This window comes from Argentina silus, assembly GCF_951799395.1.
Source record: "Argentina silus genome assembly, chromosome: 22".
Classification (NCBI taxonomy): domain Eukaryota; kingdom Metazoa; phylum Chordata; class Actinopteri; order Argentiniformes; family Argentinidae; genus Argentina; species Argentina silus.
In genome coordinates, this window is record NC_139676.1 from 10604383 (window position 1) to 10623026 (window position 18644).

Below are 18644 nucleotides of genomic sequence, written 5' to 3' on the forward strand. Positions count from 1 at the left end.
CTAGCCCGCTAGCCTGAGACAGCTGGCCTACAGAAGGTCAGCCAATTAAAACTAAAAAGAGCCAGGCAGTCAGGTGGCTACTGCCTTACATCAAACACCACGGTTCCCAGACCAAGAGGAAGGACAGGGGGAGGGAGGAGGGGGGGGGGGGGGTGGTGGGTGGGGTGGGGTTGGGAAGGGGCAAAATAAAGCCACTAGAGTCACTGAGGGCTAGTTAACTCTTCCTTGTGTATGTGTGTGTATATATATATGTGTGTGTGTGTGTGTGTGTGTGTTTGTGCGAGTGTGTATGTATGCGGGTGTGTGTGTGGGAGTTTGTTTGAGGGCCCTTTATCGTGTTTAATCTTAAATGATTAAAAGAAAGAATGAGAGAGAAGAGGAGTTCAAAGTAACAAGCTAAGCTTGTTGAGTCATAACATCCCTTTATAAATGAGCGGGGGGGGGGAGAGAGAGAGAGAGAGACAGAGAGAGACAGAGAGAGAGCAAGTGTGTGTGTGTGTTTTGTAAAAAGACAGAAAGAGACAGATACAAACAGAGAGAGAGAGAGAGAGAGAGAGAGAAAGAGAGATAAAGAAAGAGAGAGAGAGAGAGAGAGAGAGAGAGAGAGACAGATAGATGGAACAGTAGAACAAAGGGTCGAGCTAGGTGTGTACGTACTCGTCTGTTTGAAGTCCGGTGCTGGGTAGAGGGAGAGATGTGTTCCCACTGGGGAAGGCAGCAGGAACAGGATGGCTCCTGTCTCTTTGAAGGCTGGACGTTGAATGTCTGTCAGTCACAGAGGGGAGAGAGAGAGAGACAACAACCACTGGGTCAGTCAAGGAGATCAGCATTCACCGCAGCAGGTAGAGGCAACAATGGGTATTATCAGCTTTAGCCATCCGATTCACAGTGCAAAGGACTCACTGTTAGTGCATCAAAGTCAATCGTTTAGCAAAGACAGTAGCCAAACTAGACACACAGAGAATTTGTGTAGAATTGAAGCCATGTACTATTGTTTGAAACTTAATGACTGGTGTGTAGTTTGTGTGTGTGTGTGTGTGTGTGTGTGTGTGTGTGTGTGTGTGTGTGTGTGTGTGTGTGTGTGTGTCTACCTCTGTTTGGGGGGTTTGGACACCTCCTCCAGTCTGCGGCAGGCCTCCTCCAGCTGTGCCAGAGTGTTGGGCGGGGGCAGAGGGGGCATGGCTGGGTCCTGGATGAAGGGGTGGGCAGGGTGGTGGGTGCGGGGGTGACCCCCACTGCCGATGCCGCTCCCTCCCCAGGAGGAGTGTGTCCGGCTGGGCAGGGTCTTGGAGGACGGGTCCAGGAGGTGGGACTTCTTCAGGCCTTGAGTGCTTTAGAGAGAGATTGATATGATGTGTGAGCTACACTGTGGGTAGAGACATTCACTCCTGTGCTAAGCTAACCCCTTTAGGCCATGAAATAGTGAAGCCTTGCTGCAAATGCCAACTGAAGAAGTGTTTCAAATAGGCCAACAGGTTAACTGAGAGAAAGTATGGGGATATCTCTAATCTACAAATACAATTTTTTTTTTTTTTTCATGTGTCAAGATTCTAAATGATCCCTATTGGACCAATCGGTTTAGAGTAGATCCGCTAAAGGACCAATTAGATGTACTGTAGGATGGATATACGACTGGATCACCAGATCTAGCTCCTCACCTGTGGGGCTTGTGCTTGCCCTGCCTCTCGCTCTCCAGGATCCACTGCCACACGTTCTGGGAGCGGTCGCTGGCGTCCAGGGGCAGGTGGGGGTGTGTGTGGGGGGGGGTCACCCCCTCCCCGCCAGTCTGGCTCAGCCCCTCCCCAGCCTTGACGGGCCGCTTGGACAAAGTGCTGGTACGCCTGGAGAGGAGGGAGAAAGGGTTAAAGACACTGTTCCCTATCATCTTCTACACCAAGCACTAGAACTTAGTTATAGTTATTTAGTGAGAAATAGTACAACTTCAAGCATGTATAAGCAAGTAAAAACATGTGCACACATCTACAATGGCTGAGTCATGAAAGTTATCATACAGTGTAAACAATAGCCTGTGAACTGACCCTGGGTTGAAGTCGGAGTAGTCGGCGCCCCCTGGAGGACAGAGGCACTGTGACGTGACGCGCTGGGCAGCCTCGGCCTCGATCTGCTCCTTGGTCTTGGGTCCTGCGAGGTGGTGATGGATGTAGTGGTGGTGGATGTGTTTGGTAGACAGTTTCCCCCCCAGGGGGGTCTTCAAGACCCCCGGATAGGGTCCCGGGAAGGGGCCCAGGGCACCAGGCCGATCGGGAGACCGCGAGCGGGGTGAATGGCGGACCACCCCTGGAGACTGGCAGCCGGGGGTCTTGAGGACGCGGGATAGGTGCTCGTCTAGTATGGCCTGGGCATCGTCTTCGCAGTGGCCGCTGACGGGGAGTAGGGGGTGGTGGAGGGGGGCGGTGCTGGGGAGGTCGCTCTCGTCTCTCTCTTCCTCCTAAACACAAACACACACACACACACACACACACACAAACATTGCTTTAGTACATGGATGACATTGGCAAAGGACAGACACACATAAACAAAACACTTGGCTGTTACACCCAAACCAAACTACATCTATGGGACAATACTTCTTCGGTTTCCGATACTTTAAGACCATCAGCCATGAAAAGTTCCCTCTGTAACAAAACACCCATGTACTGCATCAACCTCTGAAGTCCCAGAGATGAGAGAGCAATACTGGATAACTTGATTTTTGAGTTTCTCTTTCAGCGCTGTCGTCCCCGGTAACAGGCTTTAGGGTGTGCTTCATCTATAATGCACCAGTCTGCCTCACAAAGAGACACACTCAGCCTGTACGCCACTGGAGAGTCGCTACGCTAAGCGCTAACTATTTGAAGAACTTCAAATGTGTCAAGAAACATGTGTCAAGAAACACAAGTTTCAAACTTCCTTCCTTCCTTGAAATTGGGGGCGGAGGAAAAGGAGTCACTAAACTGCAGCAGACTTGTAAAAACCCCCCCTGGTTCTTTCTCTCTCTCTCTCTCTCTCTCTCTTTCGAAGACCACACACACAAACCTACTGTATAGCCTCTCAAAGCCAGAAGAACAGTGCAACTATGTTAACTTAGCTCGGCTTCCTAGGTCATGTGTGTGTGTGTGTGTGTGTGTGTGTGTGTGTGTGTGTGTATGCATGTCTGTCCGCTCGCGCGTGTGTGTGTGTAGTAACATACCTCTTGGATCTGCTGTAGCCTCTCCTCCAGTGAGCTCATGGTGTCTTGTTCTCTCTTCAGCTTCTCCAGGCGGGAGATGAGCTGAGCAGCGAAAACCGAGGGCTCCACGGGGATCATCTCCTTAGGCAGCCTGTATGTCCTCTGTAGGGGGCGAGAGGGGAGAAGGGACACTTATGAGTGTGTGTGTTTGAGTATGTGTTTTGAAGGGGAAGGAAGCAAGAGTTTAGTTGACCCTCCCTAGGCCCCTGGTTGCTGGATCCAAAGTGTGTCTGGGGGACTCAAGAGCTGGTTGAACCTGCCAGAAACAGGTAGAAGAACTTGCTACCCCAAAGCCCTATCCTATCAGATGCCCTTGCCCCTGAGATAACCTCTACCACCCCCTCCCCTAATCCCTCCATCTCCCTCATGCCCACTGCCCTTGGCACTGCCTGCCCGTGGGGCATGGGGATGGGGGGGAGGTGGGTGGGTGGGGATGGGGGGGTAGCAGTTGGTCCCTCTCACAGTGAGGCCCCCTGCCTGCTCCCTCCATAGCCCCACCAAGCCATCAACTAGGCTCCCTCTGAAGTCAGCACACTTCAAAGGGGCCCTTGTCAAACATCAAACAGCACGCAAGGGGTGGGAGGGACGCGCGGCTTTAAATCTCCTGAATAAAAGCCTGATCTCGACAGAGGAGACAAGGAAGAAGAGGAAAGGAGAGAGAAAGACGAGGGGGGGACAAAATTAAAAGAAGAAAAAAAAAAGAGAGGGGGGGGGGAGGATTGAGAGATGGGAGCGTAGACGGATTCATATTAATATCAGTTTCCACATGAAGGTTTGGCAGAACTTTTAGCTATATTTTGTTAATAGCAAAACATATCTTTAATAATAATGTATACTTATACAACTATTACAAGGTGAATACTTCATAGAGGAATGTTACATCCTAATAGAGAGAGAGAGATTGAGAGATGACCACTGGTCATTCAAAACAATGTTACTCACAACATGAACCTCACAACAGGACACAGGAAAAGAGAAAGAGCTTTTCCCTGACCTCTGCTTTTTATATCACCCTAAAAAGCACAGTATTTAAATTAGGAGGTGTTGATAACGAGACCCAACCACAATCAATCTTATTCCACCCAAACTGGTGACATCACATCGTTGACACCTCAAGACATTCCACAGAGCCACACTGCCACTATAGTCCACCCAATGTGAACAGCAGAGGTAAAAAGGCATCGAGAGTATACAAGAGAAAGGTCTTCGGGAGAACTGTTCCCCATGATCGAGTTGAGCGGTCAGCGCGTCACCCTTCCGGTCCAGAGTGTGTTAGAATCCTGGTGTTAATGGTTACCCACTGTGCTTAGAAGATGTCCCATATTGCAGGGCAAAGCAAACGTCCCCTCGGAAACAACTTTCTGCAAACAAGCTACGTTGACACAGGCAAATCACATACACACACAATCAGTAGACAAACTTTTGGAATGGTCTGATAGGATTGGCTCCTTACAACAGCTCACGGTAAAATTCAAATACTATTAAGTAATCAGAATAGACAAAAGAGAAGCCAACGGAACAGATCCTCCTTAAAAACATATGGAATCAAAGACATACATTCTAATAATAGTAGATTTAACATCCCATAGGAAAGGAGAAACATGTCACTGCATGTTAAAAATGAGCTGCCCCCTTCCTGAGAGAAAGAGAACACCTTGTAAACAAAGAACAAATGAGTTTGGACAGCTAGTCTGTCCTTACAATTACATACCAAATCAGCCATATGTGACTGCAACCATTTAAATGTTTTATTATCAGCAATGGGAAATGAAGGGTTGCAGTGGGACATCTAGGCTAAAAGAACAACCCCATTGCTTCTGTAGAACATGGTCAAATGTAGTTGCAGTGACACAGAGTCACCACTGGTCTGTCTGAAGAAACTAACAGGCAGGTCAAACGTTCTGGCCGCAACACTATCCCAATGGGGACGAGTTGAGTTCTAAGTTAGCTGCCAAGCAAAATAGCCGTTTAGGGATTTGGTGATTTATTACATTAAACATAACTGAAACTAACTACAAGTAAAACGATATCTAATAGTGGTTAGTTTGGTCTAGAAATAGAGTTTAAAAAGCACCGTAGCGAAGACATAAGCACTGTTTGAATTCTAGGCCCGTTTTAGAAGCAAAGTGTCCAGAGAAATATTTGTCACTCCCCTTATTCAACTCAAAAGTCCCCGACCACACTTTCTATTGGTTTTTCAAACTATCACTCAAATAAGAGCCAACACGTTTTATCGTCACCCCGGTTGTTGGATTTTGATTGGGTTAGGATTAATTGGTGAACATTTTGAAGTTTTACGTTGACCTCAATGGCCAGCTCCGGAATCAAAATCCAACAAGCCGAATTTTATATGAGCGTCTTCGCCAATGTTTTGTCTATAAGAAACTGAAAACCGCAAACAATTCGCGTTTGGGGCTTTTGTTTATTTGAGGAAATATAAGACGTGAGCCCTAGTAAGTGTTCTTCATTGGCCTTCCCAGTCACCTTTGGGATGTGGTAGAACGGGAGATTCACAGCTTGAAAGTGCACCTGAAAAATCTGCAGGAATTGTGTGATGCAATCATGTCATCATGGACCAGAATCTCAAAGGAATGTTTCCAACATCTTGTGGAATCAATGCTTTTCCCTGACCTCTGCTTTTTATATCACCCTAAAAATCACAGTATTTAAATTAGGAGCTGTTGATAAGGAGACCCAACCACAATCAATCTTATTACACCCAAACGGGGCACCTCACAGAAGATTGGGGCAGAATTGAAATTCTGCGACTATAGGAGCGTGTGGAGTGGTGGAGGGAGGGAGGGAGGGAGGGAGGGAGGGAGGGAGGATAGGAGTCAAATACAGGGAAGATCTAAAGGGATGTGGTCATTTATTTTCTGACTGCACACGGGGCACCTCTGAGGTACTGTAGTCACATTATCTCTTTCTCTAACTCTTCTCTCTCTCTCTCTCTCTCTACCTATCTCCCTCTCTCTCTTCATTTTTTATTATTTTTTATTATTTGGCGCTTTCTTGATTTTGACTCTTTTTTGTTGTTGTTCCTCTCATCCCTTTGTAGCGAGGATGAAGGGAGGGAGAAGAAAGGAGCGCGGGGCCCGCTGGCGTAGGAGAGTCGACGCCGCGCGGAGCCCCCGCTGCCTGGGGCTGGTGCACCATGGGATACGGAGCCATCTCCAAATCAGGAGGGAGACATTAAAAGAGAGCAAGTGGGGAAGGAAGAGCGGAAAAAGAAAGAGAGGGGGGGAGAGATGGAGGGGAAACAGACAACAAGGGCCCCTTCTACTTGGCTGTACACACACACACACATGCACGCTCGCACGCACACACATACATGCATACACACACACACACACACACACACACACTGTTTGTGAAAGAAGAGAGGACAAAACATTTTGTGTTGCTTGTTTTCTGCCACAGATGCCCCCCTGCCCCCCACCCCTCCCATTCAGTGTCAGTGTGACAGCCTTCAACCAAGCCCTAGAGCTGTGCCATGTGAAGTACTAAGCCTCAGTGAGGCCTACACCCCCTCAAGACCCCTGCTAGCACATGACACTGAAGCCTCAGTGCTAGGAACCACATTGTGTGTGTGTGTGTGTGTGTGGGGGGGGGGGGGGGAGAGGATAAGGGGCTGGTTTGGGAGGAGGGGAGGCTCCTGTGACAAAGAAGGGGTGAGGGGCTAGGTTGGGGGAAGGGGGGGGGGGTGTCACTGTTGGAAGTTGTCAATGAAGGGGCTGTATGCAACCTGGGTCCTATTCATCCGCCATGATCAAAGCACTGGCTCGACTAGTAAGCTAGCTGATTTAAGGAGCAATCAGGACTAGGATCTCTCTCTGATCTTTCCTGACCTCCTCCTCTTCATCATCATCACCATCACCATCATCAGCAATATGACGTTATGAAGTATTATTCTTGCTGAAGTTATTGAAATTGAACACAACAAAAGCAACACAGAAAAACGGGTGGTGGGGGTGGGGGTGGGGGGGGGGGGGGGGGGTGAGGGGGGTAGAGGGAGAGTAGGGGATATGATATGACATTCAGCAGGAAGAAGGAAAAAAAAAGAGTGGTATGCAAATTCATTCTTTCATTTACCCTGACTTTTATAGGAAAACGAGCAGGGAGGAAAATATACTATTCTGTCATAACATGTTCTCTGATAAACAATATAAACACATAAAAGATCACTCCCTGTGGAGAGAGGACTCAGTTGTAGGCCTGAGCGAGAACAATAAAGTTTGACTTTGAAGAAAAAAAAAAAAAAAAAAAAAAAAAAAAAAAAAAAATATATATATATATATATATATATATATAAAGACAAGATATCAGGCTTCAAAACAGGAAGAAGGCAGTGGAACTCACCGGAAAGTGGGGAAGCGAGACCTGTCCGTTGATCTTGACGCTGCTACGCATCTCTCTCTGGAGCTGCTTCTTGGTGCCCAGCTTGTACGGAGGGACCCCTTCTCTGTAGGAAAGGTCACAGGAAGAGAACAGGGTCAAAACATGTTCAAAGGTCACCCAGAACGGCGCCTTAAAGTCAGGGGTAACTGATACACCGACACATCTATATCAATGCCCTTCTCATAATGACGTCCATATTGGGAGACTTTGTCAAACCCAACTTCAACATTTCAGCGGACCCAACAGATCCCATACCGACAATGCATGAGCAACAATGGCCACTTGGATAGAACCATGGGGAGGCTGCTCATCACTGAAGTGACCAACCCTACACCGCAAACACACACACACACACCACCCTCCGAGCCCCCACACCCCACCCCCGACCCCCCATAGGGCACATTACAGCCAAATCAAAGAGCCTAGGAACCCTTGAAGCCGAGGCAACAAAAACACACATAACAAAAACACACCAGGACAATGAGGGAAGAGATATGCTAAACATCCAGGGCCTTGAGTTCAAACGAAGAACCCCACTGATCAGTTCACATCAGTCCTTGTCAACATTGATAGTGCCCGTTTTGAAAATGGCAGCTAGTGATGTACTTTTCAATGTTAGCATCAATAACTAGGCCTTCACTGATAAAGCTGGCTGACAGTAAAAAAGCCTGGCTAGCTAGAATAATACACAGGGACTAGCAATGCTACTAAAAGCACTGTTAGCCTTGTAGATTTGACATAACAGGAAAAATGGGGATAATGTAGCTCAAAATAATAAGTGTCTCTGGACATTTCAGCGTTTAATAAGGAGGGTGAATCTTCTTCTCTTTTTTTCCAGTGTTTCTTTTTTTTTTTTCCCCCAACGCTACTTTTCCTGTCAGTTGCCATTTAAGCCAGGCCAATTATCTGGGCCTTTTTGGTTGCTCAGAAGTGTCTGACCTAGCCCAAACGCTAGTTTCTCCCACTCTCTCTCTCTCTCTCTTTGAAATATCACACTCCATGCACATATGCACCCGCTGCCATCTTCGTTTGGCAAGCGCGCCGCAGCAAAGCCTCTGATCTCACCAACATCAAAAGCCTGGTTTGTAAGATAAGGTAATGTTTGAAGTTGGCGCAGTAGCATTCCCCAGCGTCCAAGTAAATCCATAAATAAGATATAAGCAAAAAAGAGAGAGAAAAAAAAAATCCCCACTCAACCACCTCTCCGCCAGCCGCACCCCCCCCCCCCCCCCACCCCACCCCACCCAAATCCTTCGTTTCTTCTTGTTCTTTATCTGAAAATGAGATTCAAATTTTGCGGTGTGGCTTTTAACTGCTATAAAAGGAGGCACTAATCAAATTGTTCCCCCCAATGACGAGGAAGAAGCTGGGGGTATTATTACAATCGGTTAGGGGGGGAGAGGGAGGGAGGAAGGGAGGGAGGGAGGGAAGAAAAGGTGAACAGTGGAGATGAGTCAAAGACCTTGGTTGCACACAAAACGCTGAGGGGTCTCTGCTTCGCTCTGTAACATGGGTCTTTTAATAATGAAGATATGATTCAGATTGATTTTTTTCATACTAGATTTACCGTTTCATCAATCTACTCAGGGGTCTGTATTGTAAGCCACATGCTTGTACCAAGGCTGACATCAGAAGATGAAGAAGAAGAAGAAGAAGAAGAAGAAGAAGAAGAAGAAGAAGAAGAAGAAGAAGAAGAAGAAGAATCTAAATCGATACATCACAAGCTATATCCCTCAAATTACAAGCCGTGAACACTCTGGTCCAGACTCTTGAAGACACTGGAAACTCACACCAAAACAGAACTCAACAACTTCCCAAGAGTAACGTAGAGAACGGTCTACACCAAAAACAACAACTGAAGACATCCCTCTATCAAATTTCTCTCTTTCCTCCCTCTTTCCCACTCTCTATCCCTACTTCTCTCTCCAGTTTGCTTTTTAATCATCCCTCCCTCCCTCCCTCCCTCCCTCCCTCCCTCCCTCCCTAGCAGGCCATATTTCGACCAACACATCTTTTGTAGCGGTAGTAGTGGCCAGGGCCTAGGAAAGGGGAGAACGGCCACGGACTCTTTCACGGACCCTCACTAGACTTCATAGGGATCTCCCATTCAGTCGTGCAAGTCATTTTCAAAGCAGCCAGCTCCTCTCTTATCCCCCCTAAGCTCCCTCCTGCCTAACAATAGGCTGAAAGAGATGCAGTTAAGCCCTTTATACTCCATGCACTCTTATTTTCTCACTCTCTTGCACTCCAAGCCCCATCGCTCCTCACCGGTCTCCTGCTATTGGCTCGGGTGGAGGAGGAGGGTGTGTGTGTGTGTGTGTGTGTGTGTGTGTATGGGAGAATGTGTGTGTGTGTGTGTGTGTGTGTGTGTTTGTGGGGGTGCCCTGCTCCAGGCAGTGGGACTCCCTCCTCCTGACCCCTATCCTGAAGTCCAGAAATGAGTCACCCCCGTGAAAGCCTCCCTGACACATGATCGCAGCATGCACAGAGCACAGAGCGGGGCCAGTCGCAGGAAACCAACTCACCATGTGAGTAAGCCTCCTTTCATTTGCTGCCAACATTTTTCAATGAGCTTGTCTTAAGGCCCGAATGGCTATTTCCCTCACCCCCCCCCCACCCCCCCACTCCCCTCCCCTCCAGCCCTCCCACCCTTCCTCCCTCTCTCTCTCCTAGCTCTTCAAAGGGAAAAAGCGATTAGATAATATGAAAAAGAAAAACACAAGGCTTGTTGTGGCAGAAGGGTGGGTGGGTAGGATACATTTCTACTTTGAGGAAAGAGAAAGAGAGAGAGAGAGAGAGAGAGAGAGAGAGAGAGACGGAGAGAGGGAGAGAGAGAGAGAGAGAGGCAACGCCCCCACCCACATCAAGAAGAAGTTTTTGCCTGTAAGAAACATGCATCAGAATAAACTTCAAAAGGTCTTCAGACGTAATGACTTTCCCAGTGTTACTCTCTCTCTCTCTATCTCCCCTGAGGCCACAGCAGCTACACATTAATAGAATTACCTGAACCCCATTACAGAGGATCGTCACAACACACAACACATGGCATCAACGCATGCTGAATCTCAAGTAGAACCTCTTTTAGACAATTGTTGTTTTTCCATTATTTTTTCCTTAGAAAAGGTTTTAGGACTGAAGGACTGAATTGTTAGGTGATCTACAACTTTCAGAATACAGACTTTTAAGCAAAGCTGAGGGCAGGTCTGGGATCAGGTCGACTGATTCGGGGGATATCAGCCTCCGAAGATCATATCATTTCCAGGCTGGACTGGAGTTGACATGGAACTGACCCCCAACTTTGGTTAAAGGTGTAGAACAAAACACAACACAATACTGTGGCTCAGTTGGTAGCGTGTGACGCTAACAACGCTTAGCTTGGGGGTTCGATTCCCGCTGGGACCATATGTACTGAAAAATGTATGCACTCACTGCAATGTAAGTTGCTTTGGATAAAAGCGTCAGCTAAATGGCATATATATATATATATGAACACATCCGAACCAAACAGGGAGTACTTACACACTACTGTCGGTCATGGACATGGAGTCGTCAGTCATGGCGTCGCTGGAGATCTCGCTGTCGTTGGCACTGGTGGCGGGGGCGAACACGTAGCCCGAGTTGACGAAGTAAGGACTGGCGGGGTCCCCTCGTCTGTGTGACCTGCAAAACACAGAAACCCTCCAGTCAATATCCTTCTAATCGCTTCATATAACCCCCCCTGGATTAGCTTGATTCATATTCCTCTATTAGCTTGATACACACACACATCTCTGTTTTAGCTATTAACATGGTGGTCTGTATGCCATGACAATGGTAGTCATGAAAGTCAGTTGAAGCACATATAGATCTTTCTATGGCAAGACAAACCGTATGCCTTTCCATGGCGAAATGCGCCCCAAGACACTTGAGAATCGTGATTAGACCAAACCGCCATTTGTAGTTGTGTTACAAATGTATTGTATGTGTTTAGTGCTGTTCGTGCGTTAGGAGCGGGAGTCTTTGTTTCAGAGTTGGAAAGAGGATCTCAGAGTTTGTTTGGAAGGTTCTGGGAGTCTTGAGTACTTACAGATTTTAATAATTAGAGTCACTTTCGCGAAGCTTTGGAGCCTCAGGAATGTGACAACACAGTATCTGAAGCCTGTGTTTTTTTTCCCTTTCTTTTTCTTTTCTCATTTTTTCTTTCTTTTACTCAGTCTCTCTTTCATGTCCCCTCCCCCATCGCGCAGGGGGTGGAGTGGGGGAGGAGAAGTGAGCAGCCCAGCTGTATGTGAATGGACAACAGCACTTCCCCTCTCTCTCTCTCTCTCTCTCTCTCTCTCTCTCTCTCTCCTATCTCTCCACCCTTTTGTTTGGGCAAGGCCCCTACTCCCGCACTTTTCTTCTCTCTGAAGCTGCACTCTCTCTCTCTCTTTTCTTGAAGTGTTCCCCCCCTCCCTCCCCTAACCCCGCCCCTTCCTAACATCCTTCCAAAGTCTCTCCCTCTCTCTTTCTGCTCTCTCCTGCTGTGTTGCATTCCTGTTCCTCTAGTGAAGGGGGCGAACGAGAAAGAAGGAGGGAGGGAAGGAGGGGAGGGGGGGGGAACTTGAGCTTAAAGCTTGGGTAGAGGGAGAGAATGAGAGAGAGAGAGAGAAAGTGTGTGTGTGTGTGTGTGTGTGTGTGTGTGTGTGAGAAAGGGGAAAGGAGGGCCTCTTTCTTTATGAGAATGCCTACTGGCGGGAGTGCGATGAGGAGAAGCCCAGCATGACTAGAGCTGTAGGCCCCAAGCTCAGGCTTGACCTTTGCAAGGTTCGCGCAAAGAGTCAGGTATTTAGCACAGCTGGGCTCTCAGTCCCCCCCCCCCCTCCTCTCTCTCTTTTCTTTCTTTCATGATCTCTCTCCCCCTCTTTCCTGTCTTCCTCCCCTCCCCTCCTCTCCTCTCTCTCTCTCTCTCTCTCTCTCTCAAAGCATGCTTAGTTTCTGTCAGAGGGATTTTTCTAAAAGAACAGATAAAAGCGGACTGAAGAAAGCAGGAGAGGAGAGAGAAAAAAATAAACACAAAATATCACAAGTAAAGGGGGATGGCGGTTGAAGCCGAACTGTGCCGGTGATGTGTTTTTCTTTTTTATACATATATATATATAATTTTGGAGGAAAGTGGCGAAATTTCGGAGGGAAAAGGAATCGGAGCAACAGAGGCCAAATTAGTTCCACATGTTTCTGATGGAAATGCGTTGACCTAGAGAGTTGGTGAGGGGAGGGAAGGAGGGAGGGAGGGAGGGGGGGGGGTCTCCTTTTCTTTGGTGAAACACAAGAATGTTGGGATCGCACCAGGAAGCTGAGGAGATGCCCCACCGTGTAAACAATCCCACAATCCCATTTAGTTCCCAACTTCAACATGGCCACTTCACACACACACACACACACACACACACACACACACACACACACACACACACACACACACACACACACACACACACACACACACACACACACACACACACACACACTTGTGGCATGTAGTGATATAATTTTAAATCTATCAACCTAATATTCTATTTATACTATGGCTATTAGGCAAATGGCAAGATTTTGTAAGAACAATAATATGGATAGGGTTAGGGTTAGCAATGAACTTGAGTTGTTTCAACTGTCAGTTTAACACATATTGTTTCAAAAACTGACTCATTGAAGAGAGAAACAATGTGTTTCCTTGAAATATTGCTCATTTCCCCTTTATTTTCCTACAGACACCAGAAAGAACAAGACTGTCTCTTGCTCTCTCTCTCTCTCTCTCTCTCTCTCTCTCTAAGCACTCTGTGATAATTGTGTCCAGATGTTGTTGAGTTTTATTGTATGGCCATACTAGGAACAGTTTGGTGAAGAACTTCATAACGACTCTTTGATGCAAGCTCATGCATAAAATCCACACTTTCCAGAATGTTCCTGACATGAAGAGTTTGCAGCTGTTGGGACAATATGTGGGACGAGATCCGAAGAAATAAGCTCCCAAATGCTTTCCAGAAACATTCGGTCTTTCATCTCGGACCAAAAGGCCAATATGTCCTCTTGGCATGGCTGTGTGTGTGTGTGTGTGTGTGTGTGTGTGTGTGTGTGTGTGTGTGCATGTGCGCATGTGTTTTGTATTGTAGTCTGAGTTAATAAGACTACTTAATAAAAGTCTTAAAAAAAATAGATGTTGCATAACTTCACAATAGCAGCACCCAGTTTCATGGTAGCATCAGTGAGGCTTGGTGTCTGAATTCATGCCTGAACCGGAGGAACAATTTCAAAGCACAGGAAACTTGAGCAAGCCAGCAGAGGGCTGCCTGCAAGACACCATTTACTTAAAAGGAAAGACCAGATCCATTGATGTTTTGCTACCCCCCCAGCCACCCCCTCCTTCCCTCTCCCCTCTACCCCCCTTGACTAACTGCAAGGAAGACGGGACACATATAGAGAGAGATATTTCCATCTAACCTCTTTGATCAAGTGCCTTTATCTTGCAAAGGAATTTATGAAGTAACTGTCAATTGCCATACAATATAGTAGTTTGTCTATGTGAGTCATATGCGCGACCAGTCATCACGCCAAAAATAACCCAGAATTTAAATCGGGATAACACATGCGATTAAATGCTTTACAAAACAGGAGCCTCATTGATAAAGTAATTTACACAGTAAATCAAGCATAGGCATCCTCTTACCTGTACCCATTCTCCAGCACCTCCGCCGCTGTCCGAATAGTCGCGGTGGCCCGGAGCGCTTTCGCGGATAGTCCAACGACAGACGCTAACGTTTTCGCCTTCAAGTCGCTACAACTCCACTCTTCTTCCTCGATAAGAGGTGGAAGATATCCACACATCAGCTTGAGGCTCCCGAGACCCGCGTGGTTTGCATAAGCCGCGTTCTCGCACCCGGTGCGCACGTATTCGAGGTATATGTCAGAAGTTAAAAACATCTGATACGCATTCTCCTCCATGGTAGACTGGATTTCCGTTTGCGCTTGGTCGAACATCGCCGAGTCTATCTGTTGCTTTTTAATACTATCCCTTATGTAGGTTTTAGTGGCAGGTTTCAACTGCTTGGCAACGATGCTGTTGTTTTCAATGTACCGCTTGAAAATAGCCTTGGCAACTCGTAGCGTTTTGGTATCCTTGAGGTCCATTTGTCTGAACCCGTTGCAGGCGAACCAGAAGTCCAAAGTGTCCACGCATTTCTCCCGTTCCAGAAAAGTCCTGAAAAGGTGAGCGCCGTCTTGGTCACCCAGAAGAAAATGCAACGACTTGGTCCACCGGGCGAGTGGCGAGTCCGGAGACGCGCTCCCCTCGGGTTCCCCGAGTCCATCCTCGTTCCTCCTCGGCGTGGAGCCGGGAGAAGCGACGGACGTGACAGCTTTGTTATTCTGAGCTCTCATTTTAGCAGGTTTGCTTGAGATGTGGCATGACGCCTCTCCCTCTTCCCCCGGCACCGGGGGACGAGGAGCATCTTCTCGGAAGCTACTGCTGACATGGTCCGTTAGCGCCCTGCTCATGGCTCCAGCTCCGGTTGCCGTGTGTGAGTGCCGTTGTGCCTGTTTGCTTCTGAGCCTCCGACTGTAATCCGACTCACTCTCTCAAACCAGCGGGGGAGCTTCTCGGCTCCTCTTCACTCTGAAAAAGAAAGTATTGATCTAATCAAAGCCAGATCCTGCTAACTTCAAAGAGGAGACATGAAGTAAACAGTCCTTTCAGACCCTCGCCGGTTCGCAGAAAGAGAGAGAGAGAGAGAGAGAGAGAGAGAGAGAGAAAGAGAGAGAGGGAGAGAGAGAGAGAGTGACTATGAAGAGAGAGAGAGAGAGAATATGAAAGGCTTTCCCCCTCGGTCATCTATTTATAATCTAAATGAGAGATCAACTGCAGTGTCTGTATTTACAATACGCATTGATCTGTCACATCAAAAATCATTAACGAGAGCAATCGCTTCACATTGCCATCATTGTTCATCAGAACCAACTCTAAAAGACCTAACACTTGTATCAAAATGATCACCTGTCATAGCTGTCATTTTAAATCAAATTCTATTATCAAATATCTATTTATTTAGATACGGTAACGATGTTTCCGATACTATAATCTGCATGATGCATAAATGATTAGTTTCCCACGTACCACTTGTCCTCATGAAACCGGTGTTGCACATGCATACCAACCCAAGACAAGACAGTGAGAATACCGCACGCGGATGCACCACAATGAGGATAAAAGGTCCCGGGGGAAAGCGAGCCGCTCAAGCGTGCAATGACCGTGATCAATGGTATGCCTTTAATCACTGGCACAGTTAGCCTACTAAATTTCAGTTCACATGCGGTCTACAGCACGTAATTCTGCAACACAGCACAAGGCAGCGTGTCTGAGCAACGCGATACGATTATCAAATACAATACTACACTCCAACGATCCTTATTATTGATTTAGACTTAGAACGTGCACTGTTCATGCGCTCAAATAATTAGAAATGTGGGCTGAAACACTCCAAATATGCGCGTTCCATAGCCGAATGAATGTGCCATTTAGGCACAATTAAACTCACTAGCGTAATCATAACAAGTTCACCAACGGCAATACACTGTAGCGCGAATATCATATAAAGTAACAGTTTTTAGGTGCTCTCTCAGTCGACTTGCAAAAATGTTTCCAACTGTTACACACACACACATACACACACATACACACACACACACACACACACACAAATATCAATGGGTTGCTTTACGGAGAAAAGACATCGCGGAAAGCGCGTAGTTCGTAAAAATAACATGGGCTGTATCACATACCATTGTAGAACGAAACCCGAGTCAAGCAAAAAAGTGGAGAAAAAGCTATTCCATTCGCGTATACTCAGTCCTCATACAGCGATACATCCAACGTAAAAGCAACGGTAATCCGAGAAAAAGGCTGGAACGTAAGAGACGTCGGAGTGGGGACTATTTACTAAGCCACATGTGTATCCTTTATGCAAAAGGAATAGTGTAATGTACCCTGTCCCGTTCAACAACTGACCCCAAAGTAGGCAGGCTGTTCCTCTATGTAGATCAGAGGGGGTGTCAAAATTTCGAGGAGAGGGAGGAGGAGGAGGAAGGGGGGGACCTTCCTTACCGAATACATCCCCACTTTTTCCTCCTTCAGACTATAAGACCACATCAAGCAACAACAATCTATTTTATCTACACACATTCACCATAACCGTGAGCGCAGTGGTGCAATTGATCATCAACGTTTTCGGTTTACTTATACCCCTTTACCGTATGCTCTCGCCCACAAACAAGAAGGATAGCCTGCATTTCTCAACTTCAAAGCATTGCAGCAACACATCAAAGCGACCAAGAGAGGGGGCCTTGGTTAGGGTTGCAGAGCAGCATTCTTGCAACTTACCATCGATGCACACGAGTCTCTTGCTTTCCTTATGATCATAAAGGCTTCAACTGTAACAACCCCAAAAAAGTATTCCAGTAATGCCTTAGATCGCTGTTGTTGTTCAGTTGCCGCTCTGATGTTTGTCTTCGAAAATAAGGGGAATAGGCTATAAATGTAACCCTGAAAAGAAAACGCGTTTCCTTTCTTTCCCCAGGTAGGCTAGTGTTTCAAGTAGCCGTCGCAGGCGGCAGATCTTCTCCAGGCTATTTCAAAACGAACTGGGCTGAGGGTTTAACTGTGCACATCAAAGTAAAGAACCGCTGGCCTGGTCCCGGAAGGTAGATAAAAAACAACTCATCATATTTGTGATCACAAAAAAAACACAGAACCAAATAAAATCTATCGAATTACACCGGCTCGCGCTCCAGCCCACGCGTAATCCCCAAAACGCGCCGTTGAACAATAGTCGGCGGTATTTAGTGAACTGTCCAAGGGCTTTTTGAGACAACAAAGTTGTTACTCGGTTGTAAGGACCTTATCAAAGACCGGCAATCTCGAGCCAACTCCCCGAGGCTTTGGAGCGTCAGAAGTAAGTGATCTACCGCCCCAATAGCATTATCCCCGCAATCCGTCTGTTGCTACATAAACTTTAAAGAGACATACCTCCCTTCTTGCATAGTTGGTATTTTAACCCCTCATTTTCTGAATGGCATATAATAATAAGATTTGCGGAAAAAGTCAAGTCAATTTAAACAAAGTATATATGTCTAATGTCTATATGAAATGTAACAATGCACTTATAGGCTACACAACCAGATCTGCCAGTAGGCTATGTAATAAACAACAATACACTATGTTATAACATATCGATAACATTATGTTTTTCGATGTTTGAGAGAGTCACTGAGATAACACAGTCACATTCATCAAAACGATTCACCATAATTACATGTTACCTATTCATGGGCCAACACAACATTGTTGTCTGTTACACACACACACACACACACACACACACACACACACACACACACACACACACACACACACACACACACACACACACGCACGCACGCACGCACGCACCTACGCCCGCACGCACCTACGCCCGCACGCACGCACAAGGAGAATGGCCATGACATTCAGCGGAAATTGGACACAGAGTATAAGTAAGAAGTGTTTTCAGGGCTTTTAATTTAGATGACTTTCTAATGTTATTGTGGCGGAATCGTAAAGGGAAGGTTTTAGACAGTGATCCTATCCCATGGTACTTCAAAGGCTATATTGTCCCTTTGATGTTGGAAAAAATCAACTTTAAAGGGAAAGAATATAATTATATAAGAGAATTCAAACCCACACAAAAAACTCACATGATGGCGAAGAAGAGGGGAAACAAATATACTAATTCCTCTAAATTGAAGTCATCTAGTAATGCTCATTAGTACAGTTTATACATACAGCATTAAGCAGGATTAGCAGCCACTCCTCTGCATAAGGTGACACACTGTATACAGTACAGCTGCTGTGTTATGCGAGGTTTCCAACACACATTAATAATGTCAATTTACATTCAGTAACATACAGTTTATGAACAGTTCCTCTAACTTCATCCCTTACACTCGTACTTCAAATTTGTCCAGTCAA

General features: G+C 46.6%; 1 protein-coding gene across 2 annotated transcripts in view; it reads right to left on the reverse strand.

The window, feature by feature from the left end:
- Positions 1 to 17167, reverse strand: part of axin2 (axin 2 (conductin, axil)) — a 23202-nt gene extending 6035 nt beyond the window's left edge. Inside the window, exons 1-9 of one of the 2 annotated variants that reach the window (XM_083693696.1) lie at positions 17019 to 17167; positions 14313 to 15257; positions 11147 to 11287; positions 7589 to 7691; positions 3191 to 3331; positions 2040 to 2449; positions 1659 to 1841; positions 1092 to 1331; positions 658 to 765 (exon numbers count right to left, since the gene is read on the reverse strand). In XM_083693696.1, coding sequence (XP_083549822.1) covers positions 658 to 765; positions 1092 to 1331; positions 1659 to 1841; positions 2040 to 2449; positions 3191 to 3331; positions 7589 to 7691; positions 11147 to 11287; positions 14313 to 15139 — 2153 coding nt within the window. In that variant the 5' untranslated portion in view covers positions 15140 to 15257; positions 17019 to 17167. Of the gene's footprint in view, positions 1 to 657; positions 766 to 1091; positions 1332 to 1658; positions 1842 to 2039; positions 2450 to 3190; positions 3332 to 7588; positions 7692 to 11146; positions 11288 to 14312; positions 15258 to 16420; positions 16579 to 17018 lie in introns of those variants that run through there. The other variant, XM_083693697.1, reaches the window with a different exon arrangement.
- Between the last annotated feature and the right edge of the window lie 1477 nt (positions 17168 to 18644).